Source organism: Panthera onca, chromosome A2, assembly GCF_046562875.1.
Source record: "Panthera onca isolate mPanOnc1 chromosome A2, mPanOnc1 haplotype 2, whole genome shotgun sequence".
Classification (NCBI taxonomy): Eukaryota; Metazoa; Chordata; class Mammalia; order Carnivora; family Felidae; genus Panthera; species Panthera onca.
The window spans coordinates 79,071,018-79,087,509 of record NC_138340.1 but is presented as its reverse complement, the minus strand read 5'-3'; the positions used below and the strand labels follow the sequence as shown (position 1 = coordinate 79,087,509).

The 16,492-nt window shown below is 45.0% G+C and overlaps 1 protein-coding gene across 10 annotated transcripts in view; it reads right to left on the bottom strand.

Annotated features, from left to right (window-relative positions):
* Nucleotides 1–16,492, bottom strand: part of ATXN7L1 (ataxin 7 like 1) — a 244,631-nt gene that overhangs the window by 9,720 nt on the left and 218,419 nt on the right. For all 10 annotated transcript variants that reach the window (XM_060633791.3, XM_060633792.3, XM_060633790.3 and 7 more), the window contains 2 exons: nucleotides 5,108–5,300; nucleotides 848–969 (listed from right to left, as the gene is read on the bottom strand). In XM_060633791.3, coding sequence (XP_060489774.1) covers nucleotides 848–969; nucleotides 5,108–5,300 — 315 coding nt within the window. The remainder of the gene's footprint in view (nucleotides 1–847; nucleotides 970–5,107; nucleotides 5,301–16,492) is intronic.

Below are 16,492 nucleotides of genomic sequence, written 5' to 3'. Positions count from 1 at the left end.
TGGCGTTGGCCTTTCCCGGGCCTAGACCTGAGGGATCCATGACTCTAATGGGTTGTGAGGTCTTAAGAGCTCACCTGGGTAGGAGTGGGGGTGGGGGCTGCCAGTGGGCTCGAGTGGCCGGCACTGGTGCTCCTTATGTGCCGTGGTTGGAGAGGGTCTAGCTTGTCATTCTCTCATAGTGGCATTTGCCTAAGTCAGGAAGTTTTCTTCCCTTTTTATGACTCTCCTATTGGGAGGCATTGGAGAACAAGGGGGGCTCAGAGAGATGGAATAGAAGCTGGGGTTTAGGGTGGAGAGAAACACAGGGAGAGGCGAGGAGAGAGATCTAGCTAGGTGGGAAGGGCCAAAGACAAGCTTAACCAACTTCAAACATCACCTGGGCTCTGCCTTGTTGGCCGCTGTACATATTTTTTCCACAGGACATTAAACAATTAGAAATTGGTCCATAACCATAGTGAAGTTTTTAGCATCAACACTGTAGCATTGACATTACAAACAGAGGCATATTCTTAGTATCCTTAGATGTTCTCAGTCATAGCATAAAGGCCCTTTAACACTCTTGCATACACGAGATCTTATCTACTACTCTTTTCACCTAGTTTAGAAGATTACCAACAGAAAAATGATCTCCAAAGAAAGACAAAGCATACCATATATCCTACGCATCTCTGAAAAATTGGGGGCAAGGCATTAAGAAGAGCTGACATTAAAGAATTAATCATGGATCCTGTTCTCAGAATCATTTTGCTCTACGAAAAGCCAACTACCAACATTGATCTCGAAAGCTGGGGTTCAGACCATCGTGGGGCAGCTGTGAGCACATACAGCATGAAAACTGCGCACTTACTTCCACATCTGGGAATTCAAGTGTTTTTCTACCATGGAGTTTAGTGCGAATCGAAAACGATCCCATCTTCTATCAAACACATAGTACCCTCGTCCCATGAGGCGACTCCCGAATGAGCAAAACTGTGAGGAAAAAAAAAAAAAAACATTTAAATTTTGATTACAGGTTAATAAGCTAATATAGACCATGCAGAGAAAAATAACATTTGCACAAAAACACACAGGGGTACAATTTTACTCAAAATAAAGAAGCAAATAGTTCCGAAGCCAAAAATACTTCTGCGGTGCTTTCGTTTGTGTTTTAGATTTTCTGCAGAACTTGTTGTTATGACTCAACAATAGTGACATTCAGTTTTCTGTGGCACAGAGGGCTACCTTCTCTACACCTGGACCAAACCAGCATTTTAGGGTAAAAAATCCCCCCAAAAAACAGAAAAACCCCAAAACAGCAACAAACCAAACCAAACTGAGAACAACCAGCAGCCAGGGTGATTTTTCAGCACCGCCCGCTTACGGTGTCATCCATCCATCTTCTCCGGGGACTCGGCGGTTCCCTGCCTCTCATTACTGTCACAGAAGCTGCTTGTCCTGATGCAATCTGCCATCTGGTTGGAGCTTTCCTATCTGTTGTCAACAGAGCCACTTGACTTCCAACGAGGCTGAAATCCTTCCTTCCCTAGTCCTGACCTCACGTCCGCCTCTCAGCACTTCTAGGCAACATGTCACCACCACCAAGCTTCCGTTCGTGCTGTTCCCTCCGCTGGCCACCCCTTCCCTCTTCTCTCGCAGTCCCAATTCTCCCCTCCCCCAGTGCCGTAATTGTGACTCTCATTCCCAATGGCCCTTATCTGACCAACCTCGCCCCTTTGAGCTCTCACAGCACACCTACTACATACTTTACTACATTTCACCGTGGAATCACTACATGGCTGTTTTGTGTTTTTTTTGTTTTTTTTTTTAATGTTTATTTTTGAGAGAGTGAGAGACAGAGCACGAGCAGGCGAATGGCAGAGAGAGAGGGAGACACAGAATGTGAAGCAGGCTCCAGGCTCTGAGCTGTCAGCACAGAGCCTGCTGTGGGGCTTGAACTCACGAGCTGTGAGATCATGACCTGAGCTGAAGTCGGACGCCAACCAACTAAGCCACCCAGGTGCCCCGGCTGTTTAACGTTCTATGTAAATAATGCCTATGCACCTGGCTTGATTATAAAGGTATCAAGACTGAAAACCTCATTCTCCTCTTCCTCCTCAGTATGAGGTTGGTAGGGAAGGGATTTGGGCTAAAGAATGGATTGGAGAGACAAGGTCCCACACAATGTTTATAGCAAATCATCACATTTAAAGCACAGGGCTGAAACATGAGTGGTAAAGATGTTTAATGAACGTCACTGGATTATGATGTTAGGGCAGGCAGAAGGCCGGTAGACAGAAACGCAAGTGGACTCTGAGAAGGTGGCATGTGGCTGGTCTAGAGCTCAGGCGAGTCTGCATACGACTCTATAACTCAAACACAGCTTCTCCTCTTTCCCCCAGACCTCCCAGCAGCTCCCTGGCCTCCGTCCCAGACACAGTGCTGGGTTTGGACTCATTCCACAAACCCTTCCTGGAACCAGCCTTTGGAACAGTTCTTAGGAGGAAATGCAAGACCTTCCCTTTGTTTTGTTTCTGCTTATGTTTTGGGGGTTTTGCATTAGAATTTTGCCACCCATCAAATCTGGTACTCCTGATGAAAAACTCTTTTCTGCACTCTGATTATCAAGTGCTTACTGATTGAGCAAGAAAATATACAAAGGGGATTCTCCAATGTGGAAGCTGGTCCCCAGCAGCATGTGGGACCTGTTCCAGGTCTAGGCATCTTTTCTTCCTGCATCCCAGTTGCTAAAGACACCCTGAATGACTGTTTCGTTACAAAAAATGATTTAATGTATCAATTGACCATGAGAGAAAGGACAAAGCATAGAAACAATCCATGGCCTTTCCATTTAAATCAGCAGAACATTAAGGGCACACAAATCTGCCCTGCCCAGAGTTGAGCTAATCCACTGTAGCCTGGCAGTTTGTCATTTGGACAAATATCCTGCGCTCTGGAGTCTGGCCTTCTGGTAGAGCCCAATCTCTTTTTTAGACTTGGAAGCTGGAGGCCCTCTATGTCTCTCATGCAATATAGCTGCAAGGTTAAATGCCCCAAGAGGCTCCTGTTCTCGGTCGCACACTGTGCCCTCAGCGGAGCTATAGGTCTTCACTGCACAGGTCACCATGGCAGACTCCACTGGTAGCCGGTCTCATCAACCGCCATCCCACCCCCGCTTCTCCCCACCCTTTCCCTTGCTAATGGATCTGCACTTTTGTTCTGATATCTGACATAGAACAGGCAGCACGGAAACGGGGGGGTCTCTTCCCAGAACCTTGAGAAGAATCATGGCTACTTTCATCCCGTGTCACTGCAATCCCATCCACCAACTGGTGTAGGAGTGGGCATGTGACCCGTTTCTGCTAGATGTGAATGGAAGCCTGCTGGGGGAGCTCATTGGAAGATTTTCTTCCCTGAGAAATGACAGAAGCTGGCTTCTTAGAAAGACTCCCTTTCCATTCGTCCCTTTCCACTCTTTGGAGAATGCTACTGGGTGAGGATGTGACCAGAGCTGTTGCAGACACAGTGAGATCATGTAGGACAGGCAGAAAGGGTTGAAGGGATTCTCCCTCAGAAACACCATATTGCAGGGGCGCCTGGGTGGCTCGGTCGGTTAAGCGTCCGACTTTGGCTCAGGTCATGATCTCACAGTTCATAAGTTCAAGCCCCTTATCAGGCTTTCTGCTGTCAGCACAGAGCCCACTTCAGATCCTCTGTCCTCCCCTCTCTCTGTCCCTCCCCAGCTCTTTCTCTCAAAAATAAATAGACACAGGAAGGAAGGAAGGAAGGAAGGAAGGAAGGAAGGAAGGAAGGAAGGAAACACCATATTGCAGAGATGCTGAGCCAAGCTTGGAACCACCTATCTCTGGACATCCTGTTAGGTGAGAGGAATAAACAACCATAGTGTATATATACTGTATGGGTTCAATTTTTTATTCCTGGCAGTCAAAGGCATTCCTCATTGTCCCTATTTCTGTACTGGCCAAGCAGCAAAGTCTTAGGCTGCTTGTGAACCACAGGTCAACATCATTCCCAGAAATAGGAAGTGAATTGGCCTTCATTCATCACACAGATAGAAGGGAGGAGGAACTCACTCCATCTTGATGCATGATTGATTTTTTTTTTTTAAAAGATCTTCTTTATTTAAATAACCTCTCCACCCCACACGGGGCTCGAGCTCACAATCCCGAGATGAAAAGTCGCGTGTCTCACTGACTGAGCCAGCCAGGTGCCCGATTCAGGATTGGTTTTATCTACACAGCCCATGACATTGAGGGACAGTCGAAGCTAACCTTGCAGGGCTCAAGCTGGGAGCAGAGCAACCCGGCCGTGGGGTCCCACGTTCCAGGACCCCCTGCCTTTAGCTCTGTGATGGTAGCACCAGGCAGTCCCTTCTTAAGTGTTTGGAGGGCAAACATAAACAAGCCTTCAGCTCATGCCTCCTTACATTTCCCACCTTGATTTCAATGACCTTCTGAATTGTCAAAAGTGGACTCTTTCAAGGAATTGGGAAGGAATTGTACCTTAATGTTAATCGCCAATCATGCTGACATGAAATGCTTCCTCCCCTCCCCTCCCCTCCCCTCCCCTCCCCTCCCCTCCTCTCCTCTCCTATCCTCTCCTTTCCTCTATACTCTCTCTCTCTCTCTCTCTCTCTCTCTCTCTCAGTTCTGGTGCCATATGGTCACACTTACTAATAACAATAAAACTCCAAATCAACAGGGGAGAAAGGCGGCTAGGGCTGGCACCTGGCACACCGCTAAGACAGACGGTTTCCAAAGCAGGTGAGGCAGACGAACTCTGGAAAACCAGAGGCTCCATATTCCGATGCGCAAGGCCACAAGGCCAGCTCCCCAGTGGGCTTATATAAACACCGTTTCTCAAGCATCCTTGGCCCACAGATACTCAGGTGTTTAAAGGATTATAACCAGTAGGGAGCCCTGCCCTTTCCTTCTGTGATTTTCAAGGGTATTTTGAAGGCAATCATTCAACGTCAGGGTGTACCTTTCCATAAAACACTGTGTTGGCAGCCTCTCCTTGGGAGTGCGTGCTGTCTGACATGATGACCTAAATGCCCGCAGAGCACTGGGGGAGGGGGGAGGAATGCATGGATGGAAACAAGGTGGCCTACCGCAAGAGGTCTGGGGTGGTGGGTAGAGAAATGACAGTCTAACTTCTCGGGTTCGTCGGCTCCGTCCATCTCCCCTTCATCACTTGACAGTCGGCTGGTGAGGTCACCTCCAGCTGGGGGTAGCGGGGGTTCCGGAGTGCAGCCACTGTGATTTGAAGATGTGTTGCTACTGATGCTATTTGCAGATGATGGTCTAAGGGCAAGGAGAGAAACGGACAGAATAAACTTTTCTGAGGCAGCAAGACCCATTCAGCTGAAGGGAGCTCGGAAGGAGACCCATCGGCTTTCTCGACGTACCGAGGAAGGCAGGTCAATGGCAGATTGACACAAGGCAAAAATTCAGGCTGAGAGCAGGTTAGCTCTCGGTTAGAGAGCCGACCAGCTCTCTAAAATGATCCCATGGAAGTTAGGCCCTGCCGGGCTTCAATTCAGGCACCAGGGAAAACTCCCATAGTCTAAGTGGAACATAAAATACAGTACTGTAACAGAGAGTTAACTTCAAACCAGTCTTCTAATGAATGCAGTCACAATTACTCATCTCTTTGCACATAAGTAATTTGCACTTGCCAGATAGTTGCTTCTCTCTGAAAGTAGACCCTGACAGGAAGTTCAACAGAATAAACAACTTCGAACCAATTAACAGACCATGGGTGATGGTGAAGATAGCCCCATACTTGTTGTTACTCTTAAATTATAGCTTTATGCAACTGTTACCCTACTGGCATGAAAAAAGGTTTTGTCCCAATGATGGGGCACAAGTCTCTTACTCCACAGCCAGATTTGTTTCTTTTTTTTTTCTTTTCTCTCTCTCTCTCTCTCTCTCTCTCTCTTTTTTTTTTTTTTTATAAGTAAGCTCTATACCCAACGTGGGGCTTGAACTTACGACCCTGAGATCAAGAGTCTCATGCTTTGCTGACTGTGCCAGCCAGGTGCCCCCAGATCTGTTTCTTAATATCAAGTCACATGTAGTTCAATTGTATCTTCTGAGGATGGATGTGTCCATTTAATTTTTGACAAGCCACCAGAACCACAGGCTGGCATGACTGGCTTCTAGTGGGTTCTGAAGAAATAGGTTTCTTAATGAAGGCATGAATGAGTTCCTTGTGTATGAACAAAACCTAGCAGATCTCATCTCAATGACGGCTGAGCTTATAGAAAAGCAGTGTCATAGTCAGAAGCACTACATGCTTCACAAGCAGCAAAAAACAAAACAAAACAAAGCAAAACCAAAATAAAAAACAACACATTCATGTTGGTAAAAGGGTTAGAAGAGGAATAGTCAAAGTTAGCTGTCAGTTGTTTTTCCTGCTTTTTCACTTTCATCAGGTGATTGACCAAGGAGAAATAAAGGGAGAAAAAGAAGTTTTGGAGAAAAAAAATTAGTTTTCTGTATTCTTCTCTGAAAGCTGCCCCTTCAAGCAGTGTGAAACAGCACCGTTGATTTTCTCCCTATTCCCTCAACTTCCCTCGGAATTCTTTGTTGCTCTGAAATCTTTCCAGCTGTCAAATACCTGAGTTCAAACCAGATCCCCAAAGCACAGTCATTTAACTTAATTATTTATTAATGTTTATTTATTTTTTGAGAGAGCGTAAGTGTGGGAGGGGCAGAAAGAGGGGAACAGAGGATCCGAAGTGGGTTCTGTGCTGACAGCAGTGAGCCTGATGTGGGGCCTCAACTCACGAACCGTGAGATCATCACTTGAGCCGGAGTCGGACGCTCAACGGACTGAACCACCCAGGTGTCCCAAACACAGTCATTTAAAGCAAAGCCGCAAAAGTCCCAAATGTCCATCAACAGATGAATGGATAAAATGGTATATCCATACAATGGAATGTTAAACCTTAAAAAAGAAGGAAATTCTGTCACGTGCTACAACATGGATGAATCTTGAAGACATTATGCTAAGTGAAATAAGCCAGTGACAAAGGACAAATATTGTATGATTCTACTTATATGAGGCACCTAGAATAGTCAAGTTCATAGAGATAGACAGTAGGACAGTGGTTACAGGTGATGGTGGATGGGGAATGGGGAGTTAGTGTTTAATGGGTACAGAGCTTCAAAATGAGATGATAGAAAGTTCTGGAGAGGGATGGTGGTGATGGTTGCACCACAATGTGAATGTACTTATGCCACATACTGTACACGTAGAAATGGTTAAAATGGTAAATTTTACATTATGTATATTTTACCATAGTAACGAAGCCCATAAGAAACCAAACCCAAGGCCCCAGGTAGTTTTTTTAGTGTTACTACGAGAACTCTGTTGCTGTGACACTTTGTTCCTGACTATCACCTTCCCATATTTATGAAAACAAAAATGCCATTCATTCTGCATGTTCAAAGTGTATGGTCCGGAGGACACATCTCCCCAGGTGCATTCCCACATACCTACTCCCTTGTACCAGAAGGGGCAACATTATTGCCTATTTACGGCTGAAGACACATACAGGAAAACAATGTTGCTAATGCTGAAACATATAAAGAAAGAAAGCAGCATCCATAATCCTGCCACTCCAGATCAAGTGCTATTACCATTCTGATTTATATCCTTCCAGATTTCTCTACTGTGCATACACGGGCACATGCATTTTTAAGCAAGAACTGGCTCACACTGTATATACTATTTTCAGACATGCTTTTTTTTTTGCCTAGTGATGTTGTAGAAATCATTCCGTGGGTAGAATTAGATCGTTTTTAATATCCCCAATATTCCATAGTATGGATAGATCATAATTGACTGAATTATTACTTAACTATGTCTATTGATGGACATTTATGTTGTTTCCAAAATTTCTAGCAGCCTCTTTTTGAGGCCTTTCCCACTGTGTTAGGACCTCCTTGTCCTACAGGAGATAAAAGTGAGCTGGATTTTATTTAGTGTGATTAATAGCATCACAGTTATATAGGAAAATATCTTTACATTTATTATTATTATTTTAAATATTTTTTAAACTCTATTTACTTTTTTAGAGGGAGGGAGAAGAGAAGTCGCCTCCCAAGCAGGCTCCGTAAGAGCCTGATGCAGGGCTCAATCTCACGAATGGTGAGATTATGACCTGATCCGAAATTGAGAGTCCATTTAACCCCTAAACCAAGAATAGGAATTTCACTTATCTTGCTAATGATTGATTTGTTAAAGGGTGTGAAAAATACATAAATTTTTTTTTTTCCTCTGGGGAGGTTGCAAATTTTCCTCACTTTTAAAAAGAGACACAAGGAAGTGGTCTCCACCTTCATCTGGAAGTACCAAGTACCACAGCCATCTTGCTATAAAACTTTGAACATGAAGGCCGAAGACTGAAGAGGGTGGAATAAAAGAAAGGCAGGGAATGTGAGCCAATTCCGCATCTTTGGGGACTGGTGCCCTGTCGCCTCTGGACTTCTTGTCACATGTGGTAACAATTTTTTTTTAAATTTTTTAATGTTTATATATTTTTGACAGAGAGACAGAGCCTGAGTGGGGGAGGGGCAGAGAGAGAGGGAGACAGAATCCGAAGCAGGCTTCAGGCTCTGAGCTGTCAGCTCAGAGCCCGACGCGGGGCTCGAACCCACAGACTGTGAGATCATGACCTGAGCCGAAGTCGGACGCTCAGCTGACTGAGCCACCCAGGCGCCCCAACGATTTGTTTTTTAATTTTAATTTTTAGAGAGAGAGAGACAGAGTGAGACAGAGAGTGAGAGAGAGAGAGCACATGAGCGGGAGAGAAGGGCAGAGGGAGAGAAAGAGAGAATCCCAAGCAGTCTCCCCCATCAGTGCTCAGTAAGGACCCTGACATGGAGATTGATCCCACGGCCCTGGGATCATGACCTGAGCCAAAATCAAGAGTGGGGTGCTCAACTGACTGAGCCACCCAGGCACCCTGCATGTGATAAAATGTTTAATTATTGAAGCGATCAGGAAGACTAGGTTTTCTGCTATTTGCACTTGAAGCATCCCAATGGATACAGAGTGAACATGAGATTTTAACATACTTTGAGAAGACAGAAGGTGTCTGGAGAAGTGTTAACTGCAGAGCCAGGAGCTGGCTGACCGCAGAGCCTGGAGCTACCTAGGGCTGCAAAAGTCATGGGTGAGGTGTGGGCTAAGTCTCGAGGGAGAGCTGAAGGTCTTCCCATGTGGTAGCTGGACCTACAGGTCAACACCACCACCTCACATGGCCAGATGATGCACCGCTGCCCCTGCCAGGTCCCATCCTCTCCAACCAAGTCTCCAACAAGAGAACAAAGGTTTACTCTGCAGAGAAACTGAACTGGAGAGACCCTAGACAAGGGGCTGCCGGGCTCGGCAGAGATCAGGAGAGAAGCACAGGGCTGGAAACAAGGTGACTGGGGGCTATCTCTAGTTAGTGGGCACTTCCGGAATGCCTACCACCATGAAGGATTCACTCCCTGAGAAACTGAATGGCCTTGAAAAAGCTTCCAGATCTTGCCTTTCAGAATCCTTTTTGCTGACACACCCACACAAAGACTTCAATCAGCCTGTTAGTGCTTCTCTTTTTTTTTTTTTTTTTTTTTTTTTAATTTATTTTTGGGACAGAGAGAGACATAGCATGAACGGGGGAGGGGCAGAGAGAGAGGGAGACACAGAATCGGAAACAGGCTCCAGGCTCCGAGCCATCAGCCCAGAGCCTGATGCGGGGCTCGAACTCACGGACCGCGAGATCGTGACCTGGCTGAAGTCGGACGCTTAACCGACTGCGCCACCCAGGCGCCCCAGTGCTTCTCTTTTAAATGTGAATGGTTAGGCACCCCACCCCCCCTTCAGCTCAGGTCAGATCTCGAGGTTCATGAGTTCCAGCCCCACGTCAGGTTCTGTGCTGACAGCTCAGAGCCTGGAGCCTGCTTCAGATTCTGTGTCTTCCTCTCTCTCTGCCCCTCCCCTGCTTGTGCTCTCTCTCTCTCTCTCTCTCTCTCAAAAATAAATAAACATTAAAAAAATTTAAATGTGAATGCTTAGGGATCACCAAACATTCCTGGAACATCTCCATTATGAGACCGACTACCCAAACATCAAATGCACAGCACGAAAGAAATCAAGATAGCAAAGGAAAGAGAAAACAACTAAAAAAAACACCTGTCTTCAAAGATATTAGAATGGTATTACCTCTGCAAAATGATAGTATCTTGTATGATATTATGAGAAGCAATTAGAAGTTCTTTTTATCTAAGAACCAGATCCTAGAATTTTAAAAAGTGAATCATAGAATTTTAAAAAGTGAATCACATACACTTTTGAAGGTAAAATAAAAGAAAATCTTTCAGAAAGTAGAACAAGAGATGAAGAGAAACAGGGGAAAAGAGGTAAAAGAATGAAAACATCAGAGCAAAAGGTCCAACATCCAGCTAATGGGAAGTCAATAGAGAGAATAAAGACAATAGTGGGGAGAAAATTAGCCAAGATGTAGCATAGGAAAATATCCCAGAAACAGGGGTTTCCAGACGAAAAAGATCCACTGAGTACCCAGTACAATGAAAGAAAACAGACCCATATCCAGTGATATCTGAAATTTTAAAGCCCCAGGCTTCAGAGATTAAAAACTGATCACGCACAAAGAAATGAGAATCTGAATGATACCAAACTTCTCAATAAAATTTTTTGATGCTAGAAGCCAATAAAAAAATGCCTTCATAATTCTGTAGGGAAATGATTTTCTTTCTTTCTTTCTTTCTTTCTTTCTTTCTTTCTTTCTTTCTTTCTTTCTTTAATGTTTATTTATTTTTGAGAGAAAGAGAGCACAAGTTGAGGAGAGGCAGAGAAAGAGGGAGACACAGAACTCGAAGCAGGCTCCAGGCTCTGAACTGTCAGCACAGAGCTTGACACGGGGCTCAAACCCACAAACCATGAGATCATGACCTGAGCCAAAGCTGGACGCTTAAGTGACAGCCACCCAGGTGCTCCACGCAAGGAAATGATTTTCAATCCAGTTACATACTCATAGAGATTATCAGTTAAGTGTGAGGGTAGAATAAAAACATTCAGGGGTGCCTGACATCAGGTCATAATCTTGCAGTTCTCGAGTTTGAGCCCTGCATTGAGCTCTGTGCTGACAGCTCAGAGCCTGGAGCCTGCTTCGGATTCTGTGTCTCCCTCTCTCTCTGCCCCTCCCCGACTTGCACACATGTGCTCTTTCTCTCTCTCTCTCTCAAAAATAAATAAAAACATTAAAAAAATTTTTCTCAGGCGTGTAAGGGTTCTAAAAATTGACCCCCTTTGAACCTTTTCACAGGAAACTGATGGAGGAGATACTCTACCAAAATCAAGGAGCAAGCCAAGAGAGAGGAAGGCAATGGGATCCAGGAAACAGGTGCTCTGACACAGAGTGGGTGGAGAGACTTCCAGCATGGCATGAACTCTATTTTTCATTCTAAGTCTTTTGGTTCTATTTGACTTTTGAGCTATGTGACCATTTTACTTGGATTTAAAAAAATAAAGTTTCATTAAGGAAAAAAAGAAAACAAATGGTTGAAACACTTAAGAGTAAATTCTGCTTGCCAGATAAAAGAGCGATGAGGGGAGGAGAATTCTGGAGAGTGAAGCTGAGCATGGAAATCCGTGTCCAGAGCAGAATTGGCTCCGAGAGCGGAGCCGGAATCACGAGTGATGATGGTGTGCAAGGCACCAGTGAAGAAGGAGCTCTGAATGTGTTCCTTTCCAGGCTTGTTTCACTCGAGATGTATCCACCCTCCTGGCGATGATGGGAGACGCTTCCAAGACGTTCCAGCAGAGCCTGGGGAGGGAAGGAGTGTGCTGGAACCAACCTGTGTCTCAGGAAAAACAAGGCTTGGCAAGGAGTGATGGGGAATGGGACAACCAGTCATGGGAAGGTGTTGAAAACATTGCTCAAGTTTGATAAGCTGCCATCCCCCTCAGCACGACATCACCCTCCGCTCTCCAGTTACCAGTCTGGTCTAAAGACAATGTACGTGATAAAGGTCCGTGCCCAGTTCCACTCAGGGAACCTTACAGGAAGTCCCCTCCCCCACCCCTTGGATGAGGCGTGAGCCTCAGGCTGTCTGAGTGCTTTGGGGAAGAGAACACAAGGCAACTGACCTTAACTGGGTCCTACTATGTGCGAGGCATGCAACGTACGTTTTCTTGTGCGAGTGACCCACTGCTTTAGGTGGGTATAAGTGCTATCTACACTTCTCAGATGAGGAAATGGGTGGCAAAGCTACTAACAAGTGGACATGAGACTTGATATGGTCTGCTTGACTTCAAAGCCCCCCATATTGAGAAACAGATGTAGAAAAAGCAGAGGGACAAATATTCAGCCGAGGCTTACAGTGTAGCCATAACATTTGTCCTAATGAGGCACAAGCTGGAGTCGCTTTCACTCCAGAAGCATCTTTGCCCTTTTTTAGGTATCCAGAACCTTCTGCCTGTCTCCTCACTACCCTTGTCAGTCTAAGAGTCATTGGATTTTGCCATTTTTATACTTTAACATTAGATGTGCGAGCGTCTACAAGACAGAAGGGAATGTGCCTAGATTTTGTCAGTCTTGGCTTCCACAGCCTATCTTTTCCTCCCTCCCTCCCTCCTGGGGGCCAGAGACTGGCTTGTCAGAGCCTGGCTTAACCCTCTGCTCTTCTCCCCCTTTCCTAAAGAATCCTCATGGTTTTGGTTAGGCTGGTCATCCATAGCTCTTGGGATGTTCCCTTAGAGTCGGGATGAAGAAACAGAGCACAGTAGCATGTTATTCAAGGGCCCCCAGGTTGGTAAGCAGTGGCCAAAAGGATGGGCAACTGGAAATTAGGTGGCACCAAGGCCTTTATTACTCACACTGCTTTCCCATGAAATGCTACTACCACTGACTACCAGTTTCCATTAATTGAGTGTTTATTAGGAGCTTAGTACTTATCACTTAATTCTTCTTAGTTCTGCTTTACAGATGAGCTGCTTGAAGCTGGAGAAACCCAGAAACAGGATGGTGCTCATCTTGTTAGTAAGCATGGAGCTGACGTTTGCACTTCCAACCTTGTTCCAATGCTTGTTATCTGACTTAAACTTGTCCAGCTCTAGAGCTAAGTTCTTTTCTCAGGAACCCTTGACAAGAATGGGTTGCAGTTCAAGAATATGAGAAGTGAAATATTTTCAAAGTTGCCAAACAATATGTAAGAAATAAATTCACACAGGGCACCTGGGGGGGCTCAGTTGGTTAAGCATGTGACTCTTGATTTTTGGCTCAGGTCACCATATCACATTCCGGATTGTGAGTTTGGGCCCCACATTGGGCTCTGTGCTGACAGTGCAGAACCTGCTTAAGATTCTCTCTCTTTGTCCCTCTCCGGCTTGTGCACACGGGCGTGTGCTCTCTCTTTCTCTCTCAAAATAAACAAACAAACAAAAAAAGAAATTCACACGTGGTAGCATTTCCTACAAAAGGAATTCATGATTGGGAAGGGATTACAATATTTCCATTTACATGTGATAATTTTTTTGCCAATTAGCAATAATTACTGTGACTGAAATATTAAATTTTTTTTTAACGTTTATTTTTGAGACAGAGAGAGAGACAGAGCATGAACGGGGGAGGGTCAGAGAGAGGGAGACACAGCATCCGAAACAGGCTCCAGGCTCTGAGCTGTCAGCACAGAGCCCGACATGGGGCTCAAACTCACCGACCGCGAGATCATGACCTGAGCCGAAGTCGGCCGCTTAACCGACTGAGCCACCCAGGCGCCCCGTGACTGAAATATTATATGTATTGTATATCATGAATATGAGGAAACAATGTTTTATGTTTTAGGTGAGGACATTAAAATTCTTTTTTTTTATTTAAGATTTTAGTTTTTTTTTTATGTTTATTTATTTTTTACAGAGAAAGACAGAGTGTGAGAGCAGAGGAGGGGCACAGAGAGAGGGAAACACAGAATCTGAAGCAAGCCTCAGGCTCTGAGCTGTCAGCACAGAGCCCAACATGGGGCTTAAACTCACGAACTGTGAGATCATGACCTCAGCTGAAGTCGGGTGCTTAACCGACTGAGCCACCCAGGCGCCCCTAAAGATTTTAGTTTTAAGTGATCTCTATACTGAACATGGGGCTTGAACTTACAACCATGAGATCAAGAATCACATGCTCTACTGACTGAGACAGCCAGACGCCCCAAGGAGGGCATTAAATTCTGATCATGCTTTTTCAATCCCTGATTGTATGGCATTTCATCCTAAGTAAAACCAAGTGAAAAAGAACATTATTTCCCACAAAGTTTGAGCAGAGTTCATCCCTGAGTTTTCTGGTGTCTACCTCAACCTTGAAAAACATCTTTAACAATTATTGTTAGCCAACATTTATAATGCACCTCCTTTGCCTCTTCCATTCAGAGACATTCTTTTTGCTGATTGACCTCATTCTTTCTCTTTCTTCTGCTTCCTTATGAGAACATAAACACTTGGCATTTCTCTATTGACAAACATTCCCTGGAAAATTAAGTAAAAAAGGAACATTAAGAAGCAGCTCTTAAACCTCCACTGCCTGTTTTTGCTTTTTTAACAGCTGTCCCATGGCTTCTCTGTTACACCAGGTACTCTGTCTGCTAGGGTGAAAAATGCTTCCATCTTGATGGTGAACCTGAACCATACAATAAAGGAGGGTTTTCAAACTGGGTTCCCCAGAGCCCTTGGGGACTTGACAGGGATCCCTCGGGTGGGCTGGGGGGACAGCAGGCTGCGAGTTATATGTGTGATGGAAGCAGAGCTGAGCTGGAGTTAGGTGGAGGCAGGTCTGCTTTTTTTTTTTTTTTTTTTTAACGTTTATTGTTGAGAAACAGAGAGACAGAGCATGAGCAGGGGAGGGGCAGAGAATGGGAGACACAGAATCTGAAGCAGGTTCCAGCCTCTGAACTGTCAGCACAGAGCCCGGCGTGGGGCTCGAACTCACGAACTGTGAGATCATGATCTGAGCTGAAGTCAGATGTTTAACCGACTGAGCCACCTAGGCGCTCCAAGATCTGCTTTTATATTGGGTACCATGTACGGTTTTGTAGGAATAAAAAAGTTCTACAGCCACAAAAAAGTTTGAAAGCCGCTGTACATAGGCTTGAATCCCCTCCCAGAAATTTGGAACAGAACCATCTGCTGAACTCCAAAGCTAAGGAAAGGTAATATCCTTCACCAACATCTGGCGTGACAGTAAGAAGTAGTTGTAAAATGATCCTGCAAAATGGTGGGAAACGTAAGTTGGTAGTAACAACACAGCAATGGTTATGATGCAGGAAACGTGTGTGTGTGGGGCCATTCCATATACTGTGTCCTCCTGAACCTGAAGCCAAGGTCGGCGGTTCTGACAGAGGGACTCTGGCTATCAAACTGGATCTGGCTTGTGCCAGTGGAAGGCATGAAGGTGAGAACCCAGTAGATCAGTAACAACTGTCATCAAATATTTGCTTTTGCTTTAAAAATCAACTCCATCCCCTTCTTTTATAACTATGTTCTCTTTAATCTTCAAAAAAATTTTTTAAAAAGCTTATTCATTTTGAGAGAGAGAGAAAGAGAGACAGAGAGTGAGTATGCGAGCAGGGGAGGGGCAGGGAGAGAAGAAGAGAGAGAATCCCAAGTAGGCTCCCAACTGTAGGCTCATGAACTGTGAGATCATGACCTGAGCCGAAATAAAGAGTCGGACATTTAATCGGCTGAACCACCCAGGCGCCCACAACTGTGTTCTCTTCATGCTTACTTGCTGACTAAACAATTACCCCTTGAGATTCATACTGTACGCATTAAAAATGATCTGAAGGGGCGCCTGGGTGGCTCAGTCGGTTGGGCGGCCGACTTCAGCTCAGGTCATGATCTCACGGTCCGTGAGTTCGAGCCCTGCGTCGGGCTCTGTGCTGACAGCTCAGAGCCTGGAGCCTGTTTCAGATTCTGTGTCTCCCTCTCTCTGACACTCCCCCGTTCATGCTCTGTCTCTCTCTGTCTCAAAAATAAATAAACGTTAAAAAAAAAAATTTTTTTTTAAAAATGATCTGAAAATACCACTATCTGCAAGTCTCATATTTTGTTATTAATGTTTCCTTTTCATGAAGTTCTGGATATTTGAGTCTTCTAAACTCTAGATTCTTTTTTTTTTTTTAATTTTTAATTTTTATTTTTGAAAGAAAGAGAGAGAGAGACAGAGACGGAGTGCTAGTGGGGGAGGAGCAGAGAGAGAGGGAGACACAGAATCCAAAGCAGGCTCCAGGTTCCGAGCTGTCAGCACAGAGTCCGACATGGGGCTTGAACCCATGAACCTCGAGATCATAACCTGAGCTGAAGTTGGACGTTGAACTGACTGAGCCACCTGGGCACCCCTAAACTCTAGATTCTTAAAAAGCAGGCTCTAATTTCGTTCATCTCTGTACTACTGCTTGGAAGTACCTAACATAGTACAGGCATACCTCAGAGA